The 11,670-nt window shown below is 38.9% G+C and overlaps 1 protein-coding gene and 1 pseudogene across 3 annotated transcripts in view; one reads left to right on the top strand and one right to left on the bottom strand.

The window, feature by feature from the left end:
• SPTLC3 (serine palmitoyltransferase long chain base subunit 3) overlaps window positions 1-11,670 on the bottom strand; it is a 176,120-nt gene that overhangs the window by 98,202 nt on the left and 66,248 nt on the right. For all 3 annotated transcript variants that reach the window (XM_017869248.1, XM_017869257.1, XM_017869265.1), the window contains 2 exons: window positions 5,797-5,951; window positions 3,711-3,859 (listed from right to left, as the gene is read on the bottom strand). In XM_017869248.1, coding sequence (XP_017724737.1) covers window positions 3,711-3,859; window positions 5,797-5,951 — 304 coding nt within the window. The remainder of the gene's footprint in view (window positions 1-3,710; window positions 3,860-5,796; window positions 5,952-11,670) is intronic.
• On the top strand, window positions 3,878-4,697 carry LOC108527658 (coiled-coil domain-containing protein 84-like; annotated as a pseudogene).

Genomic DNA, 11,670 nt, shown 5'->3' with positions numbered 1-11,670 from the left:
ATTTTATATATAAAATATATAAAGTAATAGTAATTTATACTTTTCCATTTATTAAATGCATGTTTGTTAGATTTGGAGATCAAGGTTATGCTACCTCAAAGGTTGTCAAGTGTGGCTGCTTACCCAAATCGCCTGTGGTGACTTATTAAAAATACAGATGTTGGGCTTGGGATGGTGGCTCCTCCCTATCATCCCAGTATTTTTGGGGCTGAGGCAGGAGGATCACTAGAGGCCAGGAGTTTGAGGTTACAGTGAGCTGTGATTACACCACTGCAATCCAGCCTGGGTAACAGAATGAAACTCTAACTCTTTAAATAAATAAAAAAAAAAGTACAGACAGCTCGGTTCAATAGAAATTACTCTTTCAAATTCTTAAGTTTCTGTTTTTAACTTTAATAATTCAATACTTTTGCTTTTCCTTTATTCTTTGCTATGTTGGTTGCCCAGTTTACTAGCTTTCATCTTTCCTGCTTAGTAAGGTAAGACTTATAGTTTCCTCTATCTACACAACTAGCTGCTTCCCGTAATCTCATCGTTAGTTTGTTATTAATTTTTAGCTTTATTTCACAGGATTCAAGAATGTGACTTATGTAGGTTCTACGTTTTAGAATTTCATGTGGTTTTCTTTGTGGCATAATATATAGTAGATTTTTATGAAAATTCAATGAGGATTTAAAAAGGTGAGGTATAGAGGTAATATGTTTTAAGGTTTAGCATTCAATAGATAACTATTAAATTAACAATTAGTCATTAACGATTACATTGTTAATGTCTTCTATATCATTTATTTATTTACTTTTGGCTTCTTTATTACTTTATAAGTAATTAACCTAATTATTACTTCTTTATTACTTTATAAGTAATTAACCTAATTATTACTTTATAAGTAATAATAATACCATTTCTATTTTATATATAAAATGTATAAAGTTATAATAATTTATACTTTTCCCTTTTTTAAATGCATTTTTGTCAGATTTGGAGATCAAGGTTATGCTAGCTCAATGGTTGTCAACTGTGGGAGACACCTTATAGTCTCCTATTACCATATCATTTTTTTCTTTTTTGCTGCTTCATTTACGTGGAATGTAAATTGACCCATAAAGTAGCCAAAGCCTCCCTTAATTTTGTGTTCCACTATTTTTTAGTTCTACTCTAAAATAAGCAGTAGTATATAATTTCACAGCTTGAAAACAGCATTTGCACTTCTGTACAGATGTGTCTGGAAATATATCATTTCCAGCTGTATTTTGGGGCTCGGTTTTAACATTTATAGGTGCAGGGTTGGCAAACAATCTTCCTCCACGAACCCTCCTTCTAGACTCTTCCTTTGCTGCTCCTTCTACTAACGCAACCACCCTTTTGAGTCCCTTTGGTGGGTGCAGCAGGGAGTGGGCACTAGGTACCTGGTGGGACATATCTTTCTATTTTTCACCCTTTGAAATAATTTTAACTTAATATTGTATATTTTTAAATTACAGCACATAGTTGAATTTAGGTTTTGGCCAAATCTCAGTCTTTTCTTTTGATAGACAAATCTCTTCCAGGTACATTTTTTTTGTCAAAACAATATCTGTTATTTATGTTTTAAGTGATTGCTTGTTATTTCCTTTTCTGTCTTTCCTTTTTTGTTACATGGATTTTATTTTCCTTTTTCCCCTGGAATATTGAAAACTATTTCTAAAATCTCTGAGGAGTTATTTTTTAGGGATTAAATGTTCATAAACTTGTAGGTTCTCAAGAAGCTATTTTGGTTACTAAAAATTGTTGAACTTTTAGCTTTCCAATTTTCATTGTTAACCCATTTGTACTGTTAAATATTCTCTTAAGACACGTTTTCCAAAAGTTACCTGTGTTCCTTAGAATAAATGGCTTTCAGAATTGTGCTACTCCTAATTCTTGCATGCCATGTTAAGATTATTATTAATGTTGCAGAATACTTTAAATATCCCCTCTTTATTTATTCATTTCCTGACTGACTGCTTATATTCGTGTTTCAGTCATTCTATTTGCCTAAAATTAGTGTGGGTGGCTTCTCTTTGAGTCTTTCACTATTTACTTGAAAAATGTTAAAGTCCTTTTCTTAGAACTTGACATGGAGTGCTAAATGAAATGGAGAAATATTAAAAACTGGGCGATTCAGAAGGGTGAGTAGGTGGAGAAAGAACTTGGGCTGAGTGCAGTACCAAATGGGGCCTTCATTTCTGCCTAGTTTCTTAGGGTTTGCTAAACCTGCAGAGTCTGGGACCCATGTTCCATATCTGGCTTCCCCTGTAAGTGAACATTGTCTGTATCAAGCAGTTTTCCTTCAGTCTCTACCACCTGTATAGGGAGTGTTCTGTCTCCTTGAGTTGGGGGATTGTTGTCAGAAATGTGTCTTCTGCCTGGTCGTTAACAACCCTGGTATTGGGTGTCACCAGCACCAGAGGAAATATCTCAAATGGTTACTGACCCTGTGCTCCTTATGGCTAGGGGTACTCCTCCAGTCTCTGCCCCATCTCCAAATGGGGCATCACAGGTGGCCCAGTCTTTCTAAGTGGAGTAAAGCCTCCCATTTTCATCTCCACCCTGTTAACATCTCCAGCCCTTATGCCTCGAAATGAAGATAAGTAAGATTTTTTTTTAAAGAAATCTGTGCACCCACTATTAACTCTAGAGCTTTAGCCAATGAATGTTGGGATAAAAAGGTACCTACTTTGTTCAATGTGAATTTTTTGTTGCACAAGTCTGAATAATTAAATTGTTTCTAAAACTCTCTGCTAACTGGTTATCTAAGAGGGACATGTGGTTCATAATTCATTAACATGATAGTAAATCCCTTTTTAGTCACATTTGCCTCCAATTCTTAGACAGACCTAACCGACCTGGTGAACCTTGCATGTGTCACTGGGAGGGAGAAGTGCTGTAGTAGAGAAAGCTGAGCTAGACCGGGAATTAGGTTGGTTATTTACCTTCCTTAAGTACATCACTTAGGTGCCATGATCTCAGATTCTTCCCCCAGAAGATGAGAATAACACCACCTGTGCTGCCTACACAGGTGTTTGTTTTTTTTGTTTTTGTCTTTTTGAATAAATGAATCTTCTCCCTCTCTCTCCCTCTCTCTATCCTCATGCCAAGAATTGAAAAGCACTATGTAAGAGCAAGCTTGCATTATTCTTTCTTCCTGAATTGAAGAGGAGTGGGTTTTCTTCTCACAGATGTTACTCCTTTGAGTAAAAGAAAAACATTTTAGCTAAAAGGAAAATAAAGAGGCAGTCTGCTCATCTGCTCCACCTGGTCGATTCATTCATTTGTTCAATGCAACATTACACATGTCCAACCCCTCTTCTCACAAAGTTTATGTTTTAGGAGCAGAGACAGGCCATATACACATACAAATACAAGATCATTTTAACCAGTGATGAACATCATTAAGAAAAGTGGAAGAAAGGGCAGAAAAGGACCAGCTAGAGGAGGCACAGTGTTGCTATTTTAGATAATATGGGCAGGAAAGATCCATTTTTGTCTATTCTGGAGAATTGAAACATGTAATTAATAAACTGCCTGGCAACAGCCTAATGCTTGAAATTTCCCCAAATATCTCTTTTTCTTTCTATATTGCATGACACCTTTTTAAGGCACACAGTCCAAATATGATCTAGATTTGAGAGGCAGGCACAAGGAATCTGAGACCTAACAGGAAAAAATTTCAAAACAGTGAGTGTACATACCCATTTCATGCCTGGTGCTGGACACGCCTGTGCCATACACCTCTAAAACATCCTTTATTGTCCTCATAGACTCATCGTACTTGGCTGCAAGACCAAGGAAGTTATAGGAGCCCATGTTGATGACATCTTTGATGACTCTTCCAGTAAACCTGCAGGGAAACATGTAAATGAGCACACAATTCTTTCCCCAGGGCTATGCATGATTCAAAAAATCCCTGATGGAAGGTTTGGGTTCCTATGAAGAAAAAGAGAATGAGGTGACCAAGGAGATGGCAGCTCAGATCCGTGAGGTGGAACAGAGCTGGCAGGAGGTGGTTCAGTCTGTCCTAGAGGTTGGTTTCCCTCAGAGGATCCAGACCCTCTCAGCCAGTGTCAGACCCAGAAGAGGGTTCGTCAGTCCCTGGAAGCTGGAAAAGGATGAACGGCCAAGTAGCTTCCAGCTCACAGCAGCCCTCCAACTTGGACCTGCCACAGCTCCAGGACTTGACTGGATGGAGACAGGACAATCTCCGATATTCATTGGTCATCAGGATATACCAGGAGTTGGTAACATCCACTCAGGTGCCACACCTCCCTGGATGATCCAAGATGAAGGATACATCTCTGGGAACCAACGAACAAGATTGTCCTATAAAAAATTTATTAAAGAAAACGAGAAAGTTGAAGACACTTTCCCCAAGCTGAGTTGGGGCCAACTTTGATCACAGCTCCAGGACCAGTGCAAACTGACTGCCCTCTTTGGACCACGTCTGGAATAATGGATACTGCTGGTAGTTCAAGCATCAACTCAGAATTGAAGCTGCAGCAATGAACAAGCAGTCATATTTAAAAAAAAAAAAAAAAAAAAAAAAGCTAATCATTCCCAGATGCTCTACCAACTACCATGAGGCTAAAAGTAAAATCAGCAAACTCCTACCCGCTATTATTCCTTCCACCAAGTTCGTTATCATTGTCTTTCTTAGGAAACAAATATACCCATTCACTTGATTTAATAAAGTCTTATTTTTCCAAATGTAAAAAAAAAATTATCCTAGTGCTGGAGAGGCCTTAGGTCTGGCCCAAATCATATATTTTCTTTCTTATTAACTTGCACTGTTGTCACCATAAAGAAAAAAAAAAAAAAGAAAACCTTGTCATTTGAACCAATTTGGATAGAACTGGAGGCCTTTATATTAAATGAAATAAGCAAGGCACAGAAGTCAAATATCACATTTTTAAAATCTGTAACATGGGAGCTAAAAAGGCATATCCCATGAAGGGAGAGTAGATTGGTTGTTACCAGAGGCTAGAAAAGGTAGGGAGGAGGGGGAGAAGTTGACTAACAGGTACAAAGATACGGTTTGATAGAAGAAATAAAACTCAGATCAGTAGGGTGACTGTGGTTTATAAAATAATGTATGGTCTATTTTAAAATAGCTGTAAGAAAATAATTTAAATGATTCTGTCATAAAAAAACAAATATTTAAGATGATGGATGCCCCAAGTACACTAATTTGATCTTTACAGTTTATATGAATGTATTAAATTATTATACGTACTCCAAAATAATGTACATCTATTATGCATCAAAAAAGTTGTTACCGAAAAATGGTTTTCCCTAAGAGAAAGGTAAATCCATGATGAAGTTGGGCAGAGCGTTGGAGAAAGACATCTTGAGTCATGGATTGTTAGTTAGCCCTGATTTTCCTTGGGCATTTATTTCCATGACACTTATGCTCTGGTTTAAATTCCAGCAAGAGCCTTCTAACGGAACGAGAACCATGGTCATCACTGTCTCATTCAGCTAGAAGTAGGAGAGTAGAATTTGTCAATAAAGCTGAAAGGGATCTTCCTGGCTGGCTTGGTGTGTTCTGCACTTCTGACACAGGTCTTAGGTTAATTATAATCCAAAAAGCCACTCTGGCAGCTGCTGAATTACTTTACTGTGCCTTCCTCCCGTGGCATCAGGAGGGCTTGCAAAGGCATAAATGATACAAAACCAACGGCTTCCATGCCTTGTTTTTTTCAGATTTGTCATCTAGTGCCCATGCTAGGATTTCCTTGAAAGGATTTTCTTTTCCCGAAGTCCCCCAAGTGGCGCTCTCACCTAAATGTCCAGTTATAGTCATCCGACACCCTCTCCATCACGTCAAACAGAGGCCCTGGGGCACTGCAGATGGGCCGGTTCCAGTTGTCTCTGATTCGCATGTAAAGGTTTCGTGTATAAAAATTTTCAAAGTCTTGATACAGTGGTACAAAATCCTGTTAGAACAAAGGTAGAAGGTTATCTTTGGTTCTTTGCTTTCTGGATTTCACTTACAACTGAAGAAGGGAAGAAGATCTGGAAGAGCTATGGAAATAACACATCTACAGATGCAAAGGTCAGTAGGTGAGCAAAAGTCAGTAGGTGAGGGAAGTAAATCTGTGAGGCCAAAGAATATGCCTTTTAGTGGGGGAATGGAAACGTGATGAATAGGGGTAACAAAGATGTCAGTGCAATACAAACATGAGAGCAAGTGGTGACAACAAATCCCAGCAGTTTCTCTAAGGGTAACACAGATGTCTATGTCCAAAGCAGTTTCGTTGGGGAAAAATGGTTGAGATGATCATGTGTTTACAACTTTTTTGAACATGAATATATCCACTCAGTATGTTTTTAGAAGTGGGGATGAACTTGAACTGTTGGACCTGCTGGCAAAACTGCTGTTGGGGGGTGGCTGGCTGTTACATGACCCAGGGCTTGGAAACTGATCAGTGGAGCTCGTGGAGGCAATAGGCCTCTCTCACAGCTGAGGTAACAACACTGAGTTGCTGTATAAAGTGTAATCCATGACTAAAGAGATCTGCAATCTAGCTGAGGCTTAAAGGAAGACATGTCTAATGTTATCATTTGACTCTTAATAGTTCCCTCTTCCAGTTTGGAAAAAAAAGTACAGCTCATTGCCGGCCCTCATTTAATTTTACATAAACATGCTCTTCGAGGCTGAAGCAAATCTGACTGATTTTCAATGTGAAAATAAAATATAAAAACTGTTCTTGGAGTTAGTTCTAAACAGAACTAACATCAGAATCATCTGCATCAGAATAATCTATTTAGGAAAAATCAGATTCATCAAATGAATTGTTGGCCAATAACGGTTCAAGAATGATGCTAACATCACACATAGGAATGCTAGTTTTCTAGGCTTTGACATTTTCTGTGAGCTAGAGATAAATTATGTAAGGGGAATTACCATTACTAAAAAAAGAATGCTATAAATAGAATGATGTCTTTTGTTTTCAAAGTTGATATACTGCAGCAATGCGAAAATAATACAAGTGAGATATTAATAGTTCATGGCAAAGTTTTCTTAGGATAAATGCTGCAGACTCAAGATTCTGCTGCGAGTATTCTTGGAGCAAACAGGAAGAAAGTTAATCCAAGGCAGAAAATGCAACAAGATTCTCCTGCGAGTATTCTCAGAGCAAACAGGAAGAAAGTTAGTCCAAGGCAGAATATGCAATAACTGTGGTCTAAGCCAAGTACTTTGGACATTCGTGGGATTAGAGTAGGAGGGAGAGTCCCACCTTGTTGGAGGAATCAGAGAAGCTTTATGTAGGAGAGTCCCTGGCGATGGGCACCAAGGCAGAATGAAATTGTTATGGGCAGGGATGCTTGGGGAGTTCTCAGGAGAGTGGGTTCGTATGCTGGGAACGTGGAGTGCATTTGGGAAGAATGAATAAGAATAAAATATAACGCGTACACTGTCACTCTTTGCTCAGAACTTACAATGGCTCCCACCTCACTCCTGATTTGATGTCCTAACTCATATGGCTTTAGGTTACCTCTCTGACCCCATCCCCTAATGACTCCCTACAGCGTGGGTGAGGCTGCAATGTCAGCTGGGCACAGACAGTGGGAACCTTGAGCACCCGAAGCATTTGCAGGAAGAGCTCATCATTTATCCTGCAGGTAATGAGGAGTCACTGAATAATTGGGAGTGAGCGTTCTCATTCTTCCTCCTATGCTCTTGGAGCACTTGGCTCTCCTTTCCGTTATTAAATGGAGCTGATTTCCTGAAGGAACAAGGAAACCATGGGGAGTGCCTTTGTGGATGACCTTCTTATGCTACTGCTTTGCCCACTCATTCTCTGCGCTGGTTCATTGCAGAAGATAATATAGAGAATAGGCAGGTTTTGATGGCAGATGGCTACACCCAAGCCACAGACTGTTCCATCACTTCATCCTTTGGTCCTTGGTGACAATAGCATCATTTATTGGGGAAAAACTATAATTTTTTTGTAGGAAAGAATGTTCATAAGCATATACTGTCTGAATTTGAAGGATGGTTGGGCAATTCTACATTTAAAAGTCTCACCTTGAATGCATTTTCTTTAAGTAGCTGTGATGTAGGTTTTGTTAAAATTTAAAGCTCCAAGTTTCTGATAATCAATTATACTCTTTATATGTCTTTCTCACAGGGAAATAGACTTATTTTTGAGGCTACAAGATTATATAATTCTAGAAAATTCATTCTCAAACTATTTCTTCTTTGATTCAATACGTTTTTTCAGACTGTTTACTGCTTTGTGAATTATTCTATATCCCCAAATGTTGTTTCTCTATTTATAATTTTAAAAGCCTTATTTGAAATGATAACCTGTAAACTCTATCATGAGGAAAGAGAGAAGTAGGTGTGTAAGTAATACTTCTGGACTATGAAGAGAATTAATTTTAGGTTTTATGACAAATCTTACCCAAAATAAAGTAGCAGTTGGTTTTGGAGAGAAGGAGACAAGAACCAAAATATTCTGTCTATAAAATTAAAATTAATTTCAGATTTGGAATCACAAGATGCACAGGGCACCAGGGCTAGAGGGGCCACTACAATCACAGAGCAGGGGTCCCTAACCCCTGGGCTGCAGACAGGTACCAGTCTGTGGCCTGTTAACTGCACAGCAGGAGGTGAGCAGTGGGTGAGTGAGAATTACCACCTGAGCTCTGAGCTCCACCTCCTGTCAGATCAGCAGTGGCATGAGACTCTCCTAGGAGTGCAAACCCTATTGTGAACTGCACATGCAAGGGGTCTAGGTTATGTGATCCTTGTGAGAATCTAATGCCTAATGATCTGAGGTGGAACAGTTTCATCCTGAAACTATACCCCTTCACCCCACCTGGCTTTTCGTGAAAAAAAATGTCTTCCTCAAAACCAGTTCCTGGTGCCAAAAAGATTGGGGACTGCTGTTTCTGAGCTCAAACACCCACTCGACCCATGAGGAGAATCAAGCTCAGAAAGGTGCGTGACTTGAACTCTGGTCAGCCTCGGACCTCACCTACCCCCCTAGACAGAGACTTCAGAGTAATTTGTCATATCTAGCTTCCCTCCAAAACACCAGTGATGACAAAAACCCTGACCCATGATATGGAAAACGAGGGCCAGCAGGTTGCCAGGCTATATATAGTAGGAGTGTCCTTTAGTCATAGGGAATTTGGCGTTGGCTTGAAAAAACAGCCCATGGCTTCCCAGCCCATGCCACATGTGGATGCATTGTCATGGCCACCTAAGAGAAGGTCGGAAAATACTTCATGCTGTCTAACCTCTCTGCCTCCTGACTCAGGGATTCAGAATTTGTACGTATGTAGAAATGGGCAGCTGTCTCTTCACTGAGATAAATGTTTTGAGGGCAAGATATAGGGATTCTAATATATTCCGTGGGGTCAGAAAAGGCTTCCTTCTAGGGAATAATCTTCATGCTCAATAGAAATTTTATAAATTAAGTACTTGCAACTCCCCTGCAAAAAGGAAGGGCTAGTTGTTGTTTTTTTTTTTTAAAGTACTCAGAGTTATTTCTTTGTGCATGACATAAACATTAACCCAGATCTGATATACAAGGTCAGTAACGTACATGTTTCTGAGAGGGCCAATTGAGTTCAGAGACCTACTTAGAAGTAAGGATCTGATAGGTGAATGAACTGACTTGCTTTTGGGCATGGCCCTCTTCTTCTCCCCACCTGCGAGGTTTCCTGTCTGGGTGTATTTCCACTCCACCCCATTCCTTTAAACAGCCAGGAGTTTTCTTCAGGAGCAGACAACACCTTCCAAAGGTCAATGTCCTCTAGTCCCAGAGAAGCTTCCCACAGCATTTTAACTAAACCAGAAAATGAAGCCTGACTTGATATTTCAAAAACAAAAGCATTGCAATAGGATGTATCTTTATTTATCTATAAACTTAATTTGTCATTTGGCTTACCATCTTTATTTTGCTTTCTGAACAAATGGCTGGATGTGATAGAAAATGCCAGGCCATAAGGACACAATCATTTTGGAGAATGAAGTGTAGTAAGAGGTGAGTTAAATCTAAAAAGACCCACAAAATAGCATTATGTCTTCTGCAATGTCATAATCTTTATTTTTCAACCTTTATATTTGTACTTAAATTTATAATTTTCCAAGTGTTATAGATATTTCTATCAAATGTTTATAGATAAGTTGATGGAAAGTCAGAAAACTTGATTGGACAAAATAGAAATTATTAATATTTCCAGTTCCCAAACCATGCCCTTTCCAATAAACCCTGCTACAAGGCTTGATGCTTGTACGAAAGTGAAAAGAGTATATCCATAGCTCACTGTTAAAACGATTATCAAATTTGGAAGCGTATCTCTTGTAGGGTGAGAAAGAATCTTTATCAAACACAAAGTTATTCATTTGTATCTATATTGACACTTCAGTTCTTACTGAACACTGTATTTTATATAATTGTCCTTTTGAGAGCCAGCTGTTTCTAAGGCAGAACGTGGGATAATAACAAAATATGCTTAGATTTTCCTTTTCATTGGTAAGGGTAACTGTATTTACAGTAGTTCTTTGAAGTATAAGAACCTAATGTAAAGATGGCTAAATTTAATTTTTATTCTTAAAGAATTAGAGATATTGACTAAAGATGGCAGACTCAGTACTTGTATGAATCCTACCACTCTTCTAAAAGTTCCATGTAAATAATAAAAAATAGATACTTAAGAAACAAAATAAAGTTGTAAATGCCTAGAAAGAGCATCAAGAGTGTCATCAATGCATCAGAAATGCAGAAGAATCACAAAGACAGACATAAGTAAGATCTGATCACTGGGGAAATTAAACCACAGGAAACCATGGTTCCAAATATTTGCAGAGAAGACTGGCATGGATGTAAGCTAATAAAGGCAGCTTCAAGTTGAGAGTGCAGAGCTATAACAAGCTGACATTCAAGGTGAGGGCACATCCCTTCATCTTCTTCCTATTGGGCTAATAAATAAGAAGTGATAATATTCGCCACAGGACAAAGCTCTGTGGTGGGCAACAAGAAGTAGAGGGAAAAGCAATGCCCCAATGTAGAGAAATGGAGAGCCCACGTAACAAGAAGACAATCTATTGGCCCTGGAAACTCATCCTGTTCCACTTCTACAGTCACTCAAGATAGGTGAACATGAAAAAAAAAAATACATATATATGTAGAAGTGACATTTTTATATAAACATAACAGAACAATGTGCCCATTTAAAGGATAAACAGTTCAAAAAATAATGACCATGACAAAAAGGCAAATTAATAAGATAGAATATTATATTGATGATTTTTTCATAAGACAGTGAAAAGAACAAAGAAAAGAAAATATAAAGGGAAAGTCGGAGGGGGCGGAGCAAGATGGCCGAATAGGAACAGCTCCAGTCTCCAACTCCCAGCGCGAGCGACACAGAAGACCGGTGATTTCTGCATTTTCAACTGAGGTACTGGGGTCATCTCACTAGGGAGTGCCGGACAATCGGTGCTGGTCAGCTGCTGCAGCCTGACCAGCGAGAGCTGAAGCAGGGCGAGGCATCGCCTCACCTGGAAGCGCAAGGGGGAAGGGGATCCGTTTTCCTAGCCAGGGGAACTGAGACACACAACACCTGGAAAATCGGGTAACTCACACCCCAATACTGCGGCGTAAGCATACAGGACAACCAGAACATAACCTCCCA

This window comes from Rhinopithecus bieti, unplaced genomic scaffold (assembly GCF_001698545.2).
Source record: "Rhinopithecus bieti isolate Rb0 unplaced genomic scaffold, ASM169854v2 scaffold_8, whole genome shotgun sequence".
NCBI classification, from domain to species: Eukaryota; Metazoa; Chordata; class Mammalia; order Primates; family Cercopithecidae; genus Rhinopithecus; species Rhinopithecus bieti.
This window is presented reverse-complemented; position numbering and strand designations above follow the sequence as displayed.